Below are 22,021 nucleotides of genomic sequence, written 5' to 3'. Positions count from 1 at the left end.
GGATCTTATTCATTCTATTATGTAAGGTAATCAAATGAGAAATTGCCCACTTGATCTCTATTACTAAGCAAACGGAAGATGAAATCTATGAATATGCTATAAATTATAACAAAGAAAAATCTGAGTAAGCTATATTTAGACTGTAATATTCCCCAAACTGTACTAAGAAATTGCGTTCAACAGGGAGGAAGAACTGCTGGCAGATATTTGCACTATATGCCCCATATAAGAAAATGAACAGGATTTTGTGGGTTTTTTTGATTGTTTCTGGGTTGTGGGTTTTCTTCCCCATTTTGTGGATTTTACCAAGAACTATGGTAAGTTTCTTTTAACTAAGTCCTAAGGATTTAGCTTTCCAATTTCAAATTTAGGATTCTATATACATAAATATTCACAAGCCTAACAAGTTTGTATACGCACTAAGAACAGCGTTAGGCTGTGACTATATACAGTCACACTTAAAGCCTGAAATAACGGATTTGTCAGATATGCATTTATAGCTGGTGCTCATGTATAAACGTAGTGCTACTCCCAGACACCGGTGCCTGGTGGGATGCGGCGAAGTTTGCCAGAGGAATGACTTTGACAGGATCTTCGCTGGCGCAATGTCTTTTGCAGGTGTTGTAGAACTGGGGCCTGGGCCCACCCTGGCCTTTGTCAGTGTCGTCCTTTGGAAGGGGCCTCCCAAGAGTGTGTCGTCCCTCAGGCCTGGCTCCTCGGCCCCAGCCTTGCTGGAAGCCAAACGATGGCAAAGGGGTGTTGGACTGCTGATACTGTGTCAAAGAAGGTGGCATCCAGCAGTTGTCAGAATGGCCTAGGATGAGACACTCCTGTGTGCAGGTTTCAGAGGCTTCGGCCAGGGCTTTCTGGAGATTTACTTCAATAGCTAGGAGGATGGAAAAAGACAAGACATTATCAGAGGTCTGAAGACTGATGTGCACAGGGAATCAAGGTTAACAAAGTAATCCCAGTTCTACAATAATGGCTACAGTCCGGAAAGAAAATACCTCCAGGTGTACAACTTAAGTGAAGGTTTAGATGTTTGCAAGTTTGGGGCCCACAGTGTTGTCATTGGCTATCATCAGAAAAAAGTTAATGTTCAATGAGCAGATGATACCAGCATTACAGCTATGTAACTAAAGCTCTTATACGTTCTACTTACAATGACCTTTTCACTTCTCAAAGCTGTCATTTGTGTAATAAAGCTAAAAGCTTTCTAATAATCTATATATTTTCATACAGCTACTTGAAAAAATATAATTATTAAAATTAGGATTTTTTTTGTAATGTTCTTTAAAACTAGATTTTTGGATTGTTTTGCTTTGCTTAAGGCAAAACAAAATTAATTTGGACACATAGCCAAAGATGGTACATTGGCTTCAAAGATGCACTCAAGAGCTTTAAGAATTAAAGATAGCGTAACAGCTGTTTTAAAGAGAATTGATTTCTCCATGCATTCGATACTGGAAACCTTGAAAAATCAAAGGGTAATAGCAAAAGAAGCTGTAACCTCTGTAGTTTACTAGTAATCGAACCAGATTTCTTCAGCAGATGCAAGGTTTGTGCCCTTGAAAAAGGATTATAGAAATTATAATTGGTTCGAAGGCAAAGTAAACTACTAAATCTGAAAGACGTAATTTGCAATACATAAACAATCTTGGAGCTTTATGTTTAAACACATGCTGCATTTCTGTTTTAATAAATACTTTGCATGTTGAAATCTGTGTAAAGCTACAAAGCACAAATACATATTTCCATGTTATATCTCAATACAAATGAATTAATTTTTTCCTTCAGGTATTGAAATATATACTGCTGCTGTCCAAAATACAGGATACTTCTTTTTTAAATCCACCACGTTTAAGTGGACAACTGGTTGCTTGTTGTATCATGAATGCTATATTCTTGATTATTTCTCCTTAAGTATGCTGTATGAGTATGTGCCAGTTAGAGAAATGATTGTTTATAAATGCTATTTTGCCTATTACCGGCATTTCAACATGTCTTCAGTCATTTTGTCTCAGTATTTTTCAATGTAATCCTGACAAAGCTTTGGCACCTTGCTGTTGAAATACTAATCCAGTTTTGATGGGCAGTAGGAGACATAAATATGGAAATAATTTAGCAGAGGCAATAGTTCCTGCAAAAAAAAAAGTTACTACTGGTAGATTAATCTTTCTGTGTCCTACTATCTGCTATTAGAGACATAAATTTGAGTATATAGAAGTCTTGTTAGGCTCTTTAATTATCCAGGTTTGCTTCTCTTCTGATCAAGGCAATTCACTGAAATCAGGTACAACGTTGACAGAGTGTTGAGCTATCCCTGTTTTATACAGAAACTATTTTTTGTATTTATTAAAAAAGCCTTTTTGATACCCAGTACCTCAGTGTTTCTTTTTATCTCAAGGCTTTCTAATTGCTCTTAAAATGCTATTAATTCAGTTAAACTGAAAAACACAGAATTATTTATTTAGAAATAATACCTATGCCTTTCTACCTCTTCGCAGCAAGTGGTTAAAATACTTATACTATCTTTCTCAAACTTCAGTAAGAGAGTAAACACAGCTAAACCATCAAAAGAAGCATTTGGCAATAAAAATTTAACATTTAAGCTTTAGGCAAGGCAACTGCAGAAATAAAAGGTCACTTATAAAACATTCTCTACACCATCTCGACAGATCGGTAGGACAGTAATTTTGTGGCATGCATTGCGAGACTACCTGTAGACTTGGAACATGTTACCATGCTAAGAAGAACAACATTGTCAGAATGCCAGTCTTGTTTATTGTGTTAATAAGGAGACTTTTTTTCAGTTTTAGAAAAAAAAAAATTAACACCCCTCCCCCCCCAAACTTTAGAACAATCCTCGGCATAATCATAAGTTATGCATACAAATTATTTTGGCTTTGAGATGGGGTTTCATTATACAACAGTCTGCCAATGCAGGACTGTTTAGAAGATACACTTTTTGTAGCAGTCATAATCTTTCTTCCGATGTTGGTATGTGGTACACATAATCTTGATTGTCAGAATATGTTTTTCATCACAGCTTATGATTAATAATATGTAAACCATACAGCTTTCATTAACTTTGAAGAGTTAAGACCCTTTTCTACTGAGCATCTCTGCAGTGTTGCAGAAGAACAGGAAATAAAAGAAGTATTTAGCAAATACAAGTACTTTTCTGTATAATGTCTGACTCATTTTTTTTCCAACAGTAAGTCATGTTTTGTTTTATAATATACTGCAATCATTAAAAAAAAAAAGAAAAGAAATAAATTCAAAAAATTGATTATATCCTTAACATCTAGATTAACTTTAAAAGGAGTACAATTTAAAAAAAAAAAATTAACAACACAGTTTTGTGGGTTTTTTTAATGCAAATTAACTACAGGTGTTACAATGCATATAGTGTGAGGCAGGCAAGGTGCCCAATATTTGCATTTAAAGGAAACTTAGAAAATCTCATCAACTGATCTGGTGCAGTAAATAGTACTAGCAAGGATAATTGGGATGCAAAACAGTTTCTGTTTGGTATAAAGTAAAAATAAATATAACCAGCAGTGTGAAATATTATGGTTTTAGCACAATGAAGTAAAAATGACTGTTGGAGCATAATTGATCTGTTTGTGAGTGAACCTAGAAGAAAATGTAGGAAATTTTCTGCATGAATATTCACCAGGCATTATCTTTTTTGCTTGCTCTTCCAGGCCGTGAAATGTAGCTTCTTTCTGGCAGTCTAATTCATTCTCTATTTTCCTAACATATCATCATTCTCCTGCTTCTTCAGCACCTGAAATCCTTCTAAATAGCTACTTGGCGCTGGCATTGCACTGTCATCTAAACTATGCTTTACTTATTAAAAACATATTTTTAACAATTCCCTATTTTATCAAAGAAGAGCGCCTTATGTTAGCAATGTATTGTACTAATGGTGCCAACTTACAATAGAATGCAGCTGATTTCCAAATATTCTGTTACAGACTTAACACGCAAGGAGGTCACTGTAACTAGCATTGAGATGTTGTCCTCAGCACCGTGTCCGGCTTCTCCACCACTCGCTGCCTACTTTAAACAAAGGATTCCCTGGCTGGCTCAGCCGAGCATCCCAGAGGACCAGCTGAGGAGGAACTCAAGCCACACAGCTGGGTGAGTGTGAAGTTCAGTGCTCTAGTGGCCAGTTATCAGAGGCTGTGTAAATTGACCATGGCATTTTCTAGCTGCTGCTCTTCAAGCTTCCTTCTATTTTGCATCTTTGCAAGTCATTGCTAAATGGGGGTGAAAATAAAGTTTTCTGAGCCCTTCTCTCTCATTCGAAAGTAGTAATGTAGGCAATTATTCTGCATAGTCCGATAAGTACTCAGTGGTCAGAAACAGCTGTGACATCTGCCTCTACCAATCAAGTAAAAGAAGGTTCCTGCTGTTTCTGAATATTTTCAGAAGAAATTATGGTTTTCGCTACTGAAATTCAGTGTCTAGTAACATTTTCTCACATAAGATATGACAGGTTTGTAAATGGAAATAGAAGTGTACACATCCCCCATGTATTACGAATAAACAATACATTCCATCGAACTCTTATCAGTCTACCTCATTTCTTACTTCACTCAGTAATAAACCTTTAATTTTATATATTTTTTTCATACTACATGAAGACTCTTCAACAATGCCGTACAAGTAGTATAAAAGAGAATTTTTAATTCATAGAATAGATCACACTCAGGCGCATGTGAGTTTACCACTTTCATTTGAACTCCTGATTGTTTTAGGAATGAAACTACTTTTTAAATTGTCTGCCTCAGAACTAAGAACATTTTTAAAGAATGTGTCTGTCAGCTCTTATGAAATGTTTAGACCAGAGCTGTCAAATATAACTAAAAGCACAATAGTTAAAAGACTTTCTTCAGTGTTCCACAGTCTTTATCATTTATAGGTCAAAGCGGTTTTCAGTAAGAATATTTACTTTCACTTAAGAAAATGTGGAATTCCAACCTTGCCAGGTAGCTATCCTTCAGTCAAAACAATTATAAAAAAATACCGTTTGAATTTTTTTTCCCTGCTTGTTTCAGGTAGAGACTTTCTGTGGTTATAAAGCCTGTGTAGAGTTTTACAGATAGTAAATAAAAATGTTGGTGATTATCTTTGCTTTTGGGGGATGAAAGCTGAAGGACTCTACAATGCTACCCTCCCTCTCCATCTACAAAATACGTGGCACAATACTGCATACTTTGGCATTTCCAGCTTAATATTATGTTCCAGTTTTAAGAATATTTCTCATAGAGAATTCCCAAGTGAAGACATACTGTTAGTACAACTGCGTTACCAGCAGTCTCATAATGTTCAAAAGTTGGCCGTATATACTTGGTGTACAAATGAAACACTTTGTTTTCTACCCCTATGCCCTCTCCTCCACCCCCAAAAGGGAGACATACTACCAAGACAACATCAAGTGGGCTGGTTCCTTTCTCGGTCTGCCACAGAAGTCATCACTTGCATCACGGAATCACAAAAGACAGGCTGGAAGGGACCTTTGAAGATGTCTGTCTAACCTTCTGCTCAAAGCAGGTTATCTTGGTCAAAATAGAAGAGAAGAGGTTTTCCAAAAGTTTAGGCCAAACTTTCAGAATTGCATATATCCCTTTAAAAAAAAAAATCTGCATGTGTATGTTAAAAGGGAGATGTGCTTTTCTAAGAGTTGAACAATCAAGAACATGAGCTCCCAGAGAAGCCTTAAAACATCTCCACCTTTATCCACATGTGTAATAATGATCAAAAGACATTTGTAAATGTATTCATTAGCAAAGTACGCAGATTCATTAGAAGTTCAAAACCTGCCAGACTACACTGTACCGATGCAGGCTTAGGGAGCTTATAAATTGTGCAAAGAAAATTTCAAAAACAATTTAAAAAAAAAAATCCTTAAACCACAGAATATAGAGTGCTTGAATTTTAAAGCTATGTAGCTGAAGTCTTAATGAAAAGCCAGTATTGAATTTGACACATTTTGGATGCAAACCATCCAGTGTTACATTTAGAGCACTCTTGTTTCATAATAAAGCAAGCAACAATTAGCAAGCAATTAAGCAAATTGCCCATAATTATGCCATTGCTGAGCTATTTTTCATATTTTCACAACACAGCACATATATGAATACATGGCTTGCAGTGCCAATGCTATTCTGTCAGCATCCAGAAGTGCCTCTCATTTACTGAAGCATTTCATATTAAACAGCTCCCATCGCACATTCAGTGCTCCCTGCTCAGCAGGAACCCACCAGAGTGATGAAGATGACAACCTTATACTACTCATCTCAGCCAATAGCTCCTAAGGAATGGGTCATGTCCCCTCCATTTTTTGCCCATGTGTATTTACTAAATGTGGTACTAAATCTAAGCAGGAATTCAAGCATAATATAGGGAAATTATAGTCCAGAATTACCCTGGTGACCAAAAGTGGCCACTTGGGTAACATCATTTAGCGGTCTCCACTACGTGAAGAGAACAGAAATGACATTAACAATAAAAAAGGGAGGGGAGAATAGTTGTTAGTGTAAACTGGGTTACTTTAATAAGGTCAGGAGGAAGAAACTTGAATATAGAAACCCTAAATAACTGCTGCTATAATACAGTCTACTTTTTTTGGTTTAATAATAAAATGCCTTTGGGAGAAGTTTCCTATGAATATTTTATTTCCTGTACATGTCTCAATAAATTAAAAACCTAAAAGAGTTACTTAAGTTCTAGCCTTTGAACCTTTTTATTCAAAGAACAAGTAGGACACACCACTTTAGTTTTCAGCTGTGTGTACAGAGCTTGCCTCTACCAGAGCCTGCGAGAAACCATAGTCAGAGGAAGATCGATCCCCCAGATGTTCTGACTGCGGAATCACCAGGCACGCAGGAAGTCACACATTTTCACGTGCTACCTGTACTGGATATCTTGCAAGAATAAGCTCTCCTTCCATTCCAGTGAACACAGTTTATATCCTAACATGCATGGTTTTAATTTGAATTTTATCCTAAAAACTGCCATGAGTTAGGCTTCTTATTATAAAATCCCAATGGTACGAGGTGTATTTTGCACCTGGCTTCAATTAGTCAAGCAAACGTTATCAAAGATGGCTGGGGAAAGTTGGTGAGGAAGACGACAGGGAATGGAGGAAGTATCAGGGCCAGAGACAGCATATGGTAATTCCTGTACAATTAACTATGCTTGTGAAGTGAAGTGAATCTTTCCTTCACAAATAATAGCCATATAAATAAAGCACATTAATCTTTCATTAAGTCATCTCTTATTGTTATTCTGACTAGAATTTCAATCTTGTATTAATCAAAACCCAGAAATGGTCTAAAAGCAAAGCTCCCATAAACAGTTCAGTTTCAATAATTGCTGTTTTCCACAGGAAGATATATCATCAAAAAAACCTCAAGGGCCCAACCCTCCCGCAACCTCTTCTGTTTCAGCCTAATGAGCACAGGCGTGACAGCGTGGGAGAATACACGGCATTGACCCGTATTGCTTCAACAGTCCAACTGTATTCAGCTTTAACGTCCGTGTTTTGTTGCTAATTATGGCAAAACTAATATGGTAATTTGCAAAGGGCGCATGTTTCTTAGCCGATGAAGTGTATATTGGGTTATCAATGAGAATTTTAACCATAACTTGTAAAGTATAATGACCATCTAAAATGAATAGCCTAAAATCTAGTATATTGATTACAACACTGGGTAACACAATGTGCTTCATTTAATATTTAATTAACTGTTTCACATTTGTCCTGAAGCTTCTTAATTATTGATACATTGTTCATTATTTAACACAGAATAGAAATTTAAATTCGAATCAATTAAACAAGGTGAAACTACATAGTGAAAAATGGTTTATCCTCTAGCAATAACTTTTGACCTAGAAACACAGTAAAGGGTGAAATTTGCATTTCTTCCCCCATACCCGAGAAGACTATGCATTGTAGGTGGTATACATTAAGCTCTTTTACTGATGTAAAGTTTCTGTAATAAACCCAACATCCTATGAAAATACGCTGGATGAAAAAGGGCTTCAGCTGCCATTTTTCAGCTGGTGCCTGGAAGAGGAAACATTTTCAGTATGAGTTTTCTGTAGGGCATTTGTAACACAGCAAACTTTCTCTCTTGATGTGTAAAACTTCATTTTAAGCCTTTCAAGATACAACTCTTATTTGCAGTAAGGGAAAGAAGAGTCTACAGGAAGTTGTAGATACCCAGCAGTTATCACCCTGGAATAATTAACATTAAAAATAAAATAAATATAGAAATAATGCCTCTTCAAGTAACATCTTTATCTTAAAAGTGGTGGGCTGACAGCAGCCAGCAGCTAAGCACCACACAGCCGCTCGCTCGCTCCCACCCCCTCAGTGGTATTGCGAGCACTGAGAACCTTTTACCGTTCTCTGGAAGATGAGCTTTTCTTAGCCATGCTATCCGTTACCATGACCAGGAAGACAAAAAGTGTAGTAATGTTAGTGTATCTGCAACCATCATTAGAGAGTCTGCAGCAAGAAGTACAACGCTAATTTGACTAAATACTCTAGTATGATGATGTTTCTAAAGCCCTATTGCTCACACGTGTGTGTATACATATATAAAACCTAGTTTTATGCTTTCTTAAATATCCTTACACATTACTTGAAATATGAGATGCAGGAAAGCTATGAAGAATAGTGTATCTCATGTCAACTTCTAGAGATTAAATTTCAAATGCTCAGTAAAAGTTGCTCTTAAACATGCAAGTGGAAGTCGTCCGTTAAAATTTTTTAACTTAAAAAAAGTGATCTAGTCAAACATGTTAAAACAGAATGGGGGCTAATTGGCAGAAAAATCGCTTAACCAATACAAGGTAACTCTGTACACTCTGAAATACCATTTATATCTCCTCTTAGTGATCAAATAGTTATTCAAATGCCTCATTAGGAATGTATATGAGGATCCATTACCACCAATTAAACAGATGTGTATTTGTGTAAATTCATTTATTTATTTAATCCAGAGTCAGATCAACATAATATGCTCTTTCATTTAATTTAACATTGAGGAGAATCTTTTCCATGTGGGTTTGCTGGGGAATTTAGGGGCATATCAATATACTATTTTAAGAGCCACTGAACATGTTAAAAGGATGAAACAAAGTGAGAAAATGTGTTATATCATGGAAATATGGCCATTACTATACTTTTCCCATAAAAGCAGGAAAAAAATACATTAAAACAATACAAAGAGCTTGAGGTTTTGTCTCTACAGAAAGGTTGTTTGTCTGACACTACAGAATGAGCAGTCTTCAAAATGCAGCTTCGTAGAGCTAATCCTTAGAAAAAGAAATTCACTTAGCAGTAATTTCTACAGATAATTTTTAACATCTGTTCTCTCTCTTCTTCAAACCTAGCTAAAGAGGTTGCTTGGTTTCATTCACACTTGCATTCACATATATATATATATATATATAAAAAGTTTTAAAAAGAAGAAAATTCTTGCTTACAATACCTACAGTGTAAGTATACAGAATATGATATTATACTCAGTTTTTAAGGTATAAGTTTTAAATAACATTGTGTGTGTGAAGGAGAGGTAGTTTACTGATTTTATTGTAAATCAATAAATACCTTGAAAGGATGAAGATTCATAAAGAGAGCTAAGAATCACTGAATCTACATAAACTCATTTGCTGTGGAAACAGCAGAAAATACATTTCTTAAGCTTAGGCTGTGGACATTGTAATAAAAAAAAAAAAAAAAAATCAATTACCTTTTGTGGTTCTCTGGCTAGAGAACAAAGATCTGGGCTTGGAGATAGGAAAAAGGATGAACTTCAAATAGATAAGAAAGGAACAGAATTTCTAGGTGGAATAAGGTCAGTAGCATTTATTCTTGATAAAAACCTACATGAAAATATTAGTATGCTCTCATACTACTGTAATAATGAATTCTAACACTTGTGACAATAAGCAGATCAGGTGAGTGAGTCATCCTCAGCAGAATGCAGCATACAGGCAGGGTGATGGAGGCGGCGACAAGCAGAAGTTCATTTTCAGTTATGTTTCAGATACCTCACATACAGCAGCTCCTTCAAGGGATAGCTGTGGGGTAAAAGACCTACAGTTCTGCTTCAAATATCTGTATTTATGCCCTTTATTCACTAAGAGTTTGTTGATGTATCTACATGCCAAATGGGACTCCCTTTTCTTTTTATTGACTTTACAGTAAAAATAAACAAAAGTTTGATCTAAAGCAGAATACTAAGAAATTCTTTTAAATTAAGTAATTGAACTGTGGGCAATTGTTCATGGTTCAGACACTTTAGTGAAGTGACATTATCAAAAGGAAATGTTCTCATTTCTCCAAGGCTTTTCCTCAGATTTCCCATTTCACAATAAATTTCAAGTTCAGATTATGATTCTGAAAAACACTGCTTACATTTCACAGCATCTGCAACATGGTCTAACACAATCCACAACCATTTCCCTTTTCTAAATTCCTTGTGACTCCCTCACCATTACTACAGAAGAACAAGCCTTGTGCTCCACCTAAAAATTTGAAAATCCAGAATTATGAGTAATTAGGATAACTATTGCAGAGCCAAGGGGGCACGCTTTTTATTTCCCCTGAAGTGTCCAGTAGCATATCGGTTCTATTGTGCTTATTAGATTCCTTAATGACAATCTACAACCTTGTGGAAGGACAGACTGGAGGATTAAAAATTTGACATTTCGTATCTCCACAGGACAAAAGGATTCCCCTCCTGCAGCTTCTGTCCTCCCCAAGAGGACACTATCCTCCATATGGCTGCAGCTCAGGAGGGTTCTTCTCTTGGAAAACCCTCTGAACCACAGACTCCTTGATGACTAAACAACATTTTCTAACCAATTTTTCACAGCAGTCTTCTGTCATGACCACTTTGTCAATCTGCCATAGACTACCCTCCGTGGAACCACGTAGCTACTCATCCCTTTGACAAAGACCCCAAAAAAGTGTGAATACATGGAAAGGGCCATGTTTGATTAACAACTTTGTGATTGCTGTAAAAATGAAATTTGAAAGGTAATAATTACATTTGTAATTACTTAGGTCTAAATCTCTTATGTTTCCTACTCCCTCTATTTCTGGGCAGCTGGAGCAATGACTCATTAATAATAATAAAGTCATTTAACCCTGCAGGCACATTACAAGGAGAAAGATGTCATTTGTCACCAACGCAAATAGATGACTGAAGGATACAGAAAGACCACTATTTCATATTTATTACAAATGATAAAAGGGACATTTTGCACTCATTCTTATCATGACATCCCAATCTGCTTTTTAATTATCAGCAAACATAAGGGGACAGCATACAACATATGAGGGACTACTAATAATGTATTGTCCTGCGGTGACATTTCCATAATCACTTTAAATCTATCCTATACATATGTACCAGTTAATGCTTTCAGCTCATGAAATCATACCCCCTAGTAAGGAATGAATTATCCTTTGCAGATTTAGCACACAAAGCAGCTCTTTCCCAGAGTTTGAGGGTCTGATAGCTGACATATGTATTGCTATTACATTAAGTGATAGGGTTTGGCATTCTGTTGCATTTACGGTTGAATACAGTATAACTTAAAAATAAGTACATTGGTCTATTGGTATCTTTAGGCCAGGAACTTTACAGCTGTAATTCTCACTGGCACTACTGTAGCCACGGACTTCTGCAAGTTGCTTAATTTTCCAGTGCTTTTCAGTATTCTTCTGTACTTCCCTACTACAAGAAGTCTGTAAGAAGCACTCTATATTAGATGAAACAAATACCCTTATTCAAAGGGAACTCAAGTAGTAACTCAGAATTTACTGGGTTTTTAAAAAGAATTACTGATATAACTGCCTGTCTATGAAATAAAACTGAGGAAAAGACTATTCTTTTCCTAAATGATTTATTCAGGAGACATGAAACCCTAAGGAAAAAATACAGAGAGAAATTTCTACTACAGTATTAGTACAAAAACAAACAAAAGGAAGTTTCATGTAAATAAAAGTCACCATAATCTGAGTTTCACCTCTATCAAGCTAGAATTTCAAATTCTTCTTTGCTTTGCTTTATCGTCAGCACTTATCTAACCATCAGGCATGTAGAAAGAGCAGAGAACAAATTTAACAATATGAAGTTATAAACTGTTATTGTGTGGGGTAGAAAGGAGGTAAGCAAACCTCCTAAATCTGCTTATATTTTCCCCAGGTACCACAGTAGACTATATAAAGACATGCTTTAAAAAAGTTAAATAAGTAGTGTTAAGAAATAAGACACATCAGGAAAGAGTAAAATGCACAGAGTAAAATGCGTATTTTCACTCTTAAGATAGTGACAACACAGAAAAGCTTATACATGGAGTGAAATGTTTTGTCAAATTGAAAAATGGAAATAATATGAACACTACAATTTTCACATCAATTTGAGGTAAAATGTTTTGAATTACAGTCATTTTAATCTTGTTTTATAAAGAAAATTACTTCAAATGGGTGATAATTTAAAACAGCATAATCCAAACTTCATTGTGCTCCAGTCAGGCATAGAAGTGTGGCTCTGAGTGATTTGGAGCAATCTTTGCACAGTAGCTCACAGCCTCATTCAGAATAGATACTTGAAAGAAGGAAAAGGATGCCTGACTGGAGTTTCCATCATTTACTTATGAGTTCAAAACTACTTACTGTGATAGCTACGACTTCCTAATTGGGCCTCTCTAGGCATTGCTAGCACCTTCAGAGATTTTGGCACCATTCTGAGGAGGCAATACTTCAGCAGTTCTCTCTTTAAAAATTCAGTTATGACCACTTTCTCCACTTAAGTTTTGTTGTTTGATTGGACGATTCTTCTATCACTTCACATAAGCCTTTTCCAACTATTAAGAAGTTTTTGGCATCAAGGACTTTTGCTGACAGGATAGAAAATAAATAAATAAATAAATAAACCCCAAACTTTCCCCTTTTCCTTTGCTGAAAGAAAAAAAATTGCCTCTCAGAAAAGACGCTCTTTAATTTTAATCCTCAGTTTCCCTTGAAGGACCTCCAACAGTGACTTTCAGATTTTCTTCAATATTTTCTGTTCTCCTAAGTAATTTTCAGTTAAAATATAAAAATATTCTAATTTTAGCTGGTAAACTTGTAGTTTCCTCCTCTAAACCAGATGATTCTCTCAGCACCTGGACAATTGACACATGATGGGAATAATTTAGGCCAGATCAACATTTGACACAATTCTTTACAGAATAGGATTTCTCATAGCATATGTAATTTTAAAAAGACAGTGTTAGGGAACAGTCGTAGCTGTGATTATTCTGGAAGATTTTAGGGTCAGTAATATCAGCCGAGAGAATGGGAGTGAGCAACTGCTGACAGTAATCTTTTCAGCCCATTTCAATAGCTGTCAGGACAGGTTCTGTGACTGCAACCATGAGGATTATGATGACGCTTGAAAGCAGGGTAGTGTATTTATTATTATTATTATTAATCTATTTTAAGAAATTATTTTGGGCACAACAAATATAAAACTGGGGGGGTATAAAGTTAAACCCCATGAGGTATCCATTTGTTCAGGAAATTAGATTCCATTACTTCAAAGATAGAAATGTTTTAAAATAGGAATAAAAAAATTGCTTGATTTTTAAAGTATGCTTTTATAAACTTAATTATATAAACATCTTCTTCTTATAACCACACACTACGTGTGTCTATATTGAGGATTCTGAAGAGAGAGATATATTTGTCGAGCTTCAAATTTCAGAGAGTAGGTGTTAAGTTTTGACTCAGCCCTATTTGAATAACAGGATGTCCTAGCATAAAACAATAATTTGTGGTTTTATACATTTAATAGACCATAATTGTCTTTGCAAAAAAGTAATGTTCGCTCCTGTTTGATAAGCTTTGGCATGAGTATACCTAGGCTAATAAAAGCCTAACATATATTATTAAATGAGGTTAAATTCTAGCATTCAGATTTGTCAAGGAACTTACCGCTTTCTTTAGTATGCAAGCCTCAATCAGCCACTTCTCTATTGCATATGACAGAGGATCCCTTAGAAACAGATTTAAGAAACACTCAGTTCTTATAAAGTCACTGAAGCTTAGCATCCAGCTCTTTTGAAAGTCTAAGTTTCAAACTAGCTTCGAAATCCTGGACATAGCAGGCACACGTTAAAGTTAACCAAATAAGATGAAATCACAACGGTTCTTGTTAGGAATGGAAGTTCATATACTACCCTAAATCTCTCGTTTATAAAAGAAAATCCACAAAAGCCCATAGTTTATGTTTATTTTTTCATAAGCTCTACAGAAAGGATATTTTAAGTCTGGGGTAAGTGCTGCTCTGGCAGATGCGTATAGAAAGCTCTCACCATGTTTGGCACACAGACTTCTTTTTAAGAGTGTACAAACCTGAATTTCTGAAGCTGATGTTCCTTAAGCTTCAGTGGAGTACATTTGACAACTGTCTTTTCTACAGCAAGTACGGATGGCAGGAGGAGTTCATACTTAGTCTATATTCCAAAAGGTTGCTTTAAAATCTTTCTATGGTTTTTAACTAACCATAGGATATAAAAGGACCTAAGTGAAAAGCTACCAGTCAATTGCTGACTAAGTGTTCACCAGCCTGTTATTGAACCTATTTCATCTATTTATTCCTTAATTCATCCATAGTCTCCTAGAGATGACATTAATATGCTCAAAGTTAATTTATTATCATCTATTGCTTCTATTCAAGCTCAAGTTAACAGAATAAATTCATCAAAAATGATCAGGCTTGAAAAGGCAGATTTGGATTCTGACAGAGAATAATTTATCATGGCTGGGAAAAAGCCTCCCACCAACTGGGCTGTTGGAATGCCGGGAGATGAAATTGTAATGACTGCAGAACGTCTGCAGAAAAGGACATTAAAGTCTCAAGGGGAAAACAAACAAACAAAAAACCCCCCGAGTCTAACTCCCCAAATATGTAGGTTCCTGACACCGACTCTTCTTCATTTTCACACTCACAGGTCCTTTCTCTCACCCTCTGTGCTGCCTTGAGGCAGAAGTAATCATTAGGGCTTTGCCTGCCATCATCTGCATACCACAGAGCCTAGAGGTACCGAGGGGCACCCTCACACAAGTACAAGGAGCGACAGTGACATTCAAAGCTGTACAGAAATGGTACTGATACTCAGAGGGTCACCGAATGTTAATCAACAGATCCGTGCAGCAAAGGGCTTCGTAGTAATGCCGCATAATGTAACACTAAGGTCTTTTATTTACAATTTGTTGTAATTATCCCTTCTATAACAGTAATTAATAGATTTAGGGTAATCGACTACTCTAAGTATTATAACACACTTTCTACGTATCTACAAATTATCTGAATTCCAGGAACAGCTGGATATAACAGCATTTATAACACGTTTTAGATACTATTACAATGGAAAAAAAAAAATCAAATTTTTTTGCCATTATACAGCAGAATTGGAAAGCATTGTGATACTGTCATGAATGTGGTACCACTGTAATTGTAATATGGGTTGTGGAGATTTATTTTAAAGCCTGGAAACACTTGATTAATCACCACATTACAGTCAATATTCTAGCTGTTACTGTTTCACCCAGTTCTTGCTTTATCCCCCCCTGCAGCACAGGAAGAACTTCCCCTCCCCTATACTAGAAGCTGCTGTATACTGGACATGGCCACTTCCCCAAGGGACTGTCACTCTATTTATCCATCACTTCATATACTTGTATTCTAATTCTGTACATACCAGAGCCATTTCCCTGCTCCTCGTCTTGTTACACTGAGTAATTATGCAGCTTCAAGATTTAGTAACTAAATTTCCCCAGGGAGGGGGGAGAAAAAACCCCAACAGTGAGTATTCCAGACCTGCCCAAGAAATACAAAATTCACCAGGCTCTACCTAGATATTTTACAGAGGATCTTAAATATGAGTATAATCATAAATAATCATAAATATCAGTGCTTAAATATGTGTAAATATGTAGGCTTATCTGGCTGACTCAATCAGTACATAAATCTTAGCTCCCTTTCCCCGCTTCCTTCTATCATATTGCAGAACCCAACAGAATTGTGCTTCCAACTGCACTGCTATCATTATTCGGCATTTCCGATTATTATATTATTATATTATATTAATGCCTTAAATCTATATGGTATATATATATAGGTGAATATGCCAAGTGTCTGATCAGTACATTATGTCACACTGAAGAACCACGCTATTAAAAAAGAGTTAACATTTCCCAGTGAAGGACTGAAAAGTTTGGAAGTGCAAATTCTGCAATATTAATTCAGCTCCCTTGTGTAAATGTGTTTTGATGCAAACTTTAATTAAATTATCATATACTATTTTTCTCATAGGACCCTTGGGCCCAATTCAGAGAGTAAGTAGTTATTCAATATTTCTCTTTATCTACTCTAATCAGCATGTGGCCATACACCTTTTTAATTAATACTTTCAAAGCCTTGTGTTGAATGCAGATTTATTCATTTCCTTGTGTATTTTTTCACAGCACAGTCAAAAGCTTCATGAACATGAATAACATCCCACTTGCATTATTTGTTTTATTGAGGTAATTTGCATCTGGGAAACTGAGGCATAAAGAAATAAGGCAAAATTACGCAGTCTCCATTATTTCTGGGTTCCCAATTTGAGATAGCTTAAACCAGTTTTCGCACACTTGAGCATTTGATAGTGTGCTAAGCTTTCAAAGCGTATCTGTTGGAGTAGTGAATGATGCCCTTGGCACCTGAAGAAACCTGAAGGGCACAACATACTAGCAAAAATTCAGTTTTCTCTCTTCACCAAAGAGCTGTGTTGAACATTTTGAAATGTACAACAAAAACTAGACATAGTAATGATGAGTCTTTCACTGTCATTAGTAAATCTAACCAAATACAACATCAGAAAGCCATATATATACTTTAAATAGTCCTCCTGTGATGAAGAGTTTTATTTTAATAAACCACTAAAAATCCCAGGATTATATGTGCTTTCATGATTTGATATGGTATAAAATCTTTCAAAAAGACATATCTTAAAATTTATCATTAACTCTAATTTAATAAAATTTAATGATTTCATAAAATTTTACATGGTAAACCAATTTCTAGAAATTCCTCAAAGTGCTTCTCGGAATTAAACTTTAACTCTTTTGTAAAATAGTTTGGGCTATAAAACCCATTGTAAAAGCTGTATGTTTTTGTATGTAAATTAAAAGTTGATTTGGCCGTATGTAATTAAAAATAGACACATACATCAATATTTCTCAGAACTACTGTGTTGTTATCTCTAACTGATGAGTATTTTATTTTGAAGATTTTTTTTTTTCCCCTGTATGTTTCTGACATGGGTTGTAACCTTTCCTTCCTAACCACTATAGACAGGCTACAGTTTCTATGCAGCGAAGCTAAATACTTATTTCCTTAGGGAACAAGCCAAATACAGACAGATAATGAAGAGAAGGGAAGGAGACATATGCAGAAGAAAGTATAAAATACTTTTGATAGCAGTAAGTCTGCTCTCCCTTTCTAGTTCCAATACAATCATCATCTGTGGAAAAGTAAATCTTACAAATTGTTATCATACAGATGGCAGAAAGTTAAGAATTAATTCAGCAAGGCTACGTACAGCTACGTACAGTAACACCGAGGTCTATTCTGCAGTCAGCACAATATGCTCAGCTCAATTAGTTACACCCAAGTCAGCTCAGGCATAACTACCATTACGGCTACAGCACCAGGGAGCTCAGGGTAGCAATCGCGCAGCTTTTCCGTGACTGTGTAGAAACATTTAAGCTACATCCATGTTACTGCAATGCAACAATCAGATTTCCTTGGATAAGCTTGCATCCCTTTTTGCTAGAAAGGCTATGCTGCAGATACAGAGGAACTAAGCAGCATGTAAAAATGGGTTAGAGCCATTTCATGTTAGTATAGGTTATATCAATATAATTATGAAACAGAGTGTGTAAATGGGCTTGAGGACAGCTACAAAGGAGGAGGGAGAGGAAGGGGTATCTAACTCTTATCACATAACAAAAGAGCTTGACATTTGGCCCCTATACTTATGTCAACTTGAAGAATCAAAGTTCTGAACTGAACAGTCATGTTCTTGTAATCCAAAGAAAAGAAGAAAAATAGCAGATATGACTATCTTTCCTTTCATGAAAGAAAAAAGCAAAGTGGGGAAAGCAAGACGTACTCTAAAAGAGTTCTGGTCTATCAGGTTTTAATGCCAGACTTTTCATTACAAGGATCCATCTTCACAAGCAACAATTTGCTGGCCACCCCAGAGGTCTGTTCAGAAAACTGTATTTTCTAATTTGAGCCTTAAGTACCCACTAGAAAGGCCATTTGTCCAAAGACTTTTAGATACAGTTGGGCTTCAGAAATTCCACAGGCTCACATTAAGCATCCTGAATGTAAGCTGCTCTCTTCCTCCAGCAAAAAAAAAAAAAAAACCGTTACAAAATCTTCACGACTTAAATACAGCTAAAGTTAGGGCTCAAAACTTTTGCTGGTCCTGCCAACTAGCCTGAAATTGTAATGCACACATGTAGACACACTAAAAAAAGAAAATAAGTATTAAAAAATAAAAAATTGCCCAGAGCGCACAGTTTCAAGTATATATTCAAATTAAAGCTAATAGTTGCTGTATTCCATTCAAATAATGGAATGTTACAAGAAACTCTTGAAACAGAATATAAATGTCTGATGTAGCCTAAGAGTACAGCAACTGTGAAATGATACATTAAAGGAAAAATAAGCTGTTCTAATAACTGCCGTTCAGTCTGTCCGCTGACCCTGTATGGTATGAGAATTTGACACGTTCATATACTGCTATGTGATTCATTACTTTCTTCTCCAAAATACATACAATTTTCTGTCACTCACCAGTCATGCATTGTTCCTTGCAGATCCATTTTTTCCAACTTATTTTATGTGCAGCTCATCATATTACCAAAAATGGATGAAGGGAAACATCTGGCTTGCTGAAGAGGAGGCACAGAAAAGTATTGCTTAAATTCAGATTTTAAAATGGCCCTGAAACCTTGAATGGGATTGTGTGAGCTCTTAAGAACATGTTACTTTCTGTAAATCATTGGCCTAGGGTTCTTCATCTCCTGAAGAATCATCTTGCTTTATATTAGTTACTGCTTTACCTTGTCCATCAAAAAGAAATAAAGAGAGGAACAAAAAACCACAGGGCACCTAAAGTGTATCTAGTATGAGGGAAAGAGTTTCATCAACCTCCTTCAAGCAAAGGCTTGATCTTTTTATTTCTTCCACTTCATAACAAAGCTAGGCAATACACTGAGAAATCTTCATTATATTCTCAACAGACAAGCTTTTGTGACTCTGATAATACTAAAATATTACCTTGCTAAATGGTACACCATTACCATAACGCCACATTAAATCTATTACATTAGCATGTTGTTTCTATGCTAAATGATCAATACAAAATCACTGATCATGCTAAATGGCTAGTGAAGTAGATCTTCTTAGAGAACACACTTGATTTCCAGTCAGCCAAATGTGGCCTTCTTCTCATATATTAGACAAAAAACAACAAAAGTCATCTTTATATCCAAACAATTCAAACTACTCTTATACTTTTCTAAAATTGGGTCAAAATCTCAGATCCTGAAACATATTTGAATTCAAGTGCTTCTGTACATGAATCTCAGTGACAGTTTGTGCCAATCATTGTGTGGAACTTCTGTCATAAAACATGGCGAGTAACTCACAAATTATGTTGGGAAAGAAGGAAAAGGTGAAGTGACAAAAATAACCCTTGAAATCAGTGTTTTGAATTTGGCATGTTTTTTTTTTAGTACAGACAGCAGAGATGATTAACTAAAAATTGTTTTAGGTATGTACATTACGTTATCATAATTCTGAGAAGATCAGGAAGCATCGCTGGAGATGCTGGTGACAAGATGCAAGAAGAACGGATAAAGGAATAAAAGTGGGAAGTGATTGGGACGTTTCCCTTAGCTACATTTTACTGATATTGTTATGGTAATTAAGCCTGCAATATGCAAGAGAAAAATTTTTGAGTATTCAGGAGTCTATTTAAAGTGAAGGCTTTTCGAACTACTTTTCATAAACCCAGCAGAATTGATAAAGAATTGTTTTAATTTCTTTTTTGTTTCTAAGAAAGATGAAATGGCATTTTAAGAGGTGATTGATTACAGAATGTACAGCAATACAAAAAAGTTAAGTTGTAGACAGAATGAAAAGATTTCAGTTCACAAAAGATTCAATATTTGTCTAATTTATTGCTTGTGTCTTCTTCTTTCCCTTTCCCTGCCTCCCTCCCCAAATACCCTACGCGGAGCTGGGCCTTTCTGTTTAGTCAGTAGCCAATTACAACTTCTCAGATGCCGTTTTTCATCCCAAGGCAATTTGGTAATCTTACACTGACTAATTAAACTAGGGTCTCTAAACAAACTGTTAAAACTCCTATATCCACAGCTTGCATATCTAATCCAGATAACAGGATAAGCAACGTGATTGTCAAAGTTCGTGAAGAAATGAAAACAAAAACACTCTGTATTCATTCTTCTTTGTAGAGTTCCTAAACAAAGAATAAGTTGTACTTCTAGGTAGAAAATCTAATCTGCATTTAAATAGAATTTCTCCAAATAATAAACAAAAGCCTGAAGCAACATTTTTACAGCGAGTCTTCCTGCTAGTTCACAGCCTAATCCTTCTATCTCTATCTGTAATCCTTTCTACCCTTGTATATTCATTTCGTTACCAGTTTATCAAGGCATCTTGGCAGTGTGAGCTCACAGCAACAACAGTAACTTTCTTCAAAGCTCAGCCTAAAACTGTTAAAACTTTGGGTGGTCAGCAACGCAAGGCAAACTCCGATAGAAGCACCTCGATTAAAACAAGGAGAAATTATTAACTCAAAGAGTGAGAAGAACAGCAGATTGAAGGGATGTGTGTTGCACTTGAAACACTAACTACAACAGAATGGCTTCCAGGGTACGGCTGCAGCGTACTATGTGACGTCACTGAAAAGCGCCGATGCATTTCAAGTTGGTATTCTCTAGCTCTAAACAGCTGCCCAGGCAGATCCTGTGGAGAACTACACATCTCCCATGTGATCCAGAATCACCAGAATGCCACACCAGATGTCACTGAAATCAGCAAGCACATGCTGATCAACATGCTTAACAGCTAGCCAAATGGCTAGCAATAGTGAAAACGAGCCTTTGGGGAACCTGAGCATGGGCTACTTTTTCGTTCTCTTTCTCTGACCCTGCCTTTGCTTCTCTTTCAGGCTGTAGGGTAGCACCTGCGCCCATTTTAGGAAATCTAAACCAGTGCCAGCATAGAGCTCCCCAAATGAGGGGTGTAGGTTTCGAACAGGAGGATGCTAACTGATAGAGATTACTTTTATAAATCTTTTCAAATAGAGAGAAGTTCAATTTTCAGATGCTACCTTGCTACTCGAGCAGAGTACTTTATTCTTCCGTTTGAAGGCAACAGATCTGATTCTACTTAAAGTACCCACCTCTCCTGCTGCTTTCTCCCTGAAAGTAGTATTTACATATTTCAGTGCAGAAATTAAAAGATAACCTGAAAAAAAGAGGGCTCTGTCCTAAATTTAAAAACAATGAAGAAAGTCATTATTAAATGAAAAGTGTCTCAGAGGAAAAGATGGAAGGATAGAATTAGCATCCTAGATGAGATCCACCAAATTCTCAGATATAAAGAAAGCGAGTACCAGATGAGCAATAACTAATTTAATTCAGACAGCTCTGCTTTAATAAAGGTCACTTCTAATTAGACGAATGCCCACTAGATTTTGTCTACCTGATTCCCATTTTAGTCCTAATATTGACAGATAATCAGCACATCATCCTTTAAAATATTTTCTCATTCTACAACCCAACAAATTTGACCTATAAGTCTATTGCATTATTAGATGTTGTTCTAAGCTGGTTTGTTCTTTAAAGGGCCAA

At 36.0% G+C, this 22,021-nt stretch overlaps 1 protein-coding gene across 1 annotated transcript in view; it reads right to left on the bottom strand.

Annotated features, from left to right (window-relative positions):
* Positions 1 to 494: 494 nt before the first annotated feature.
* The window catches only part of PCDH11X (protocadherin 11 X-linked), a gene marked incomplete at both ends in the record, with an annotated part of 453,149 nt that continues 431,622 nt past the window's right edge, over positions 495 to 22,021 (bottom strand). Inside the window, one exon of the mRNA XM_082323174.1 lies at positions 495 to 886. Within this exon, the coding sequence (XP_082179300.1) occupies positions 495 to 886 (392 nt within the window). The remainder of the gene's footprint in view (positions 887 to 22,021) is intronic.

Source organism: Platalea leucorodia (genome assembly GCF_965183815.1).
Source record: "Platalea leucorodia genome assembly, chromosome: 10".
Classification (NCBI taxonomy): domain Eukaryota; kingdom Metazoa; phylum Chordata; class Aves; order Pelecaniformes; family Threskiornithidae; genus Platalea; species Platalea leucorodia.
Note: the sequence above shows the minus strand (reverse complement) of the source record. Positions and strands in the feature narration are given on the sequence as shown.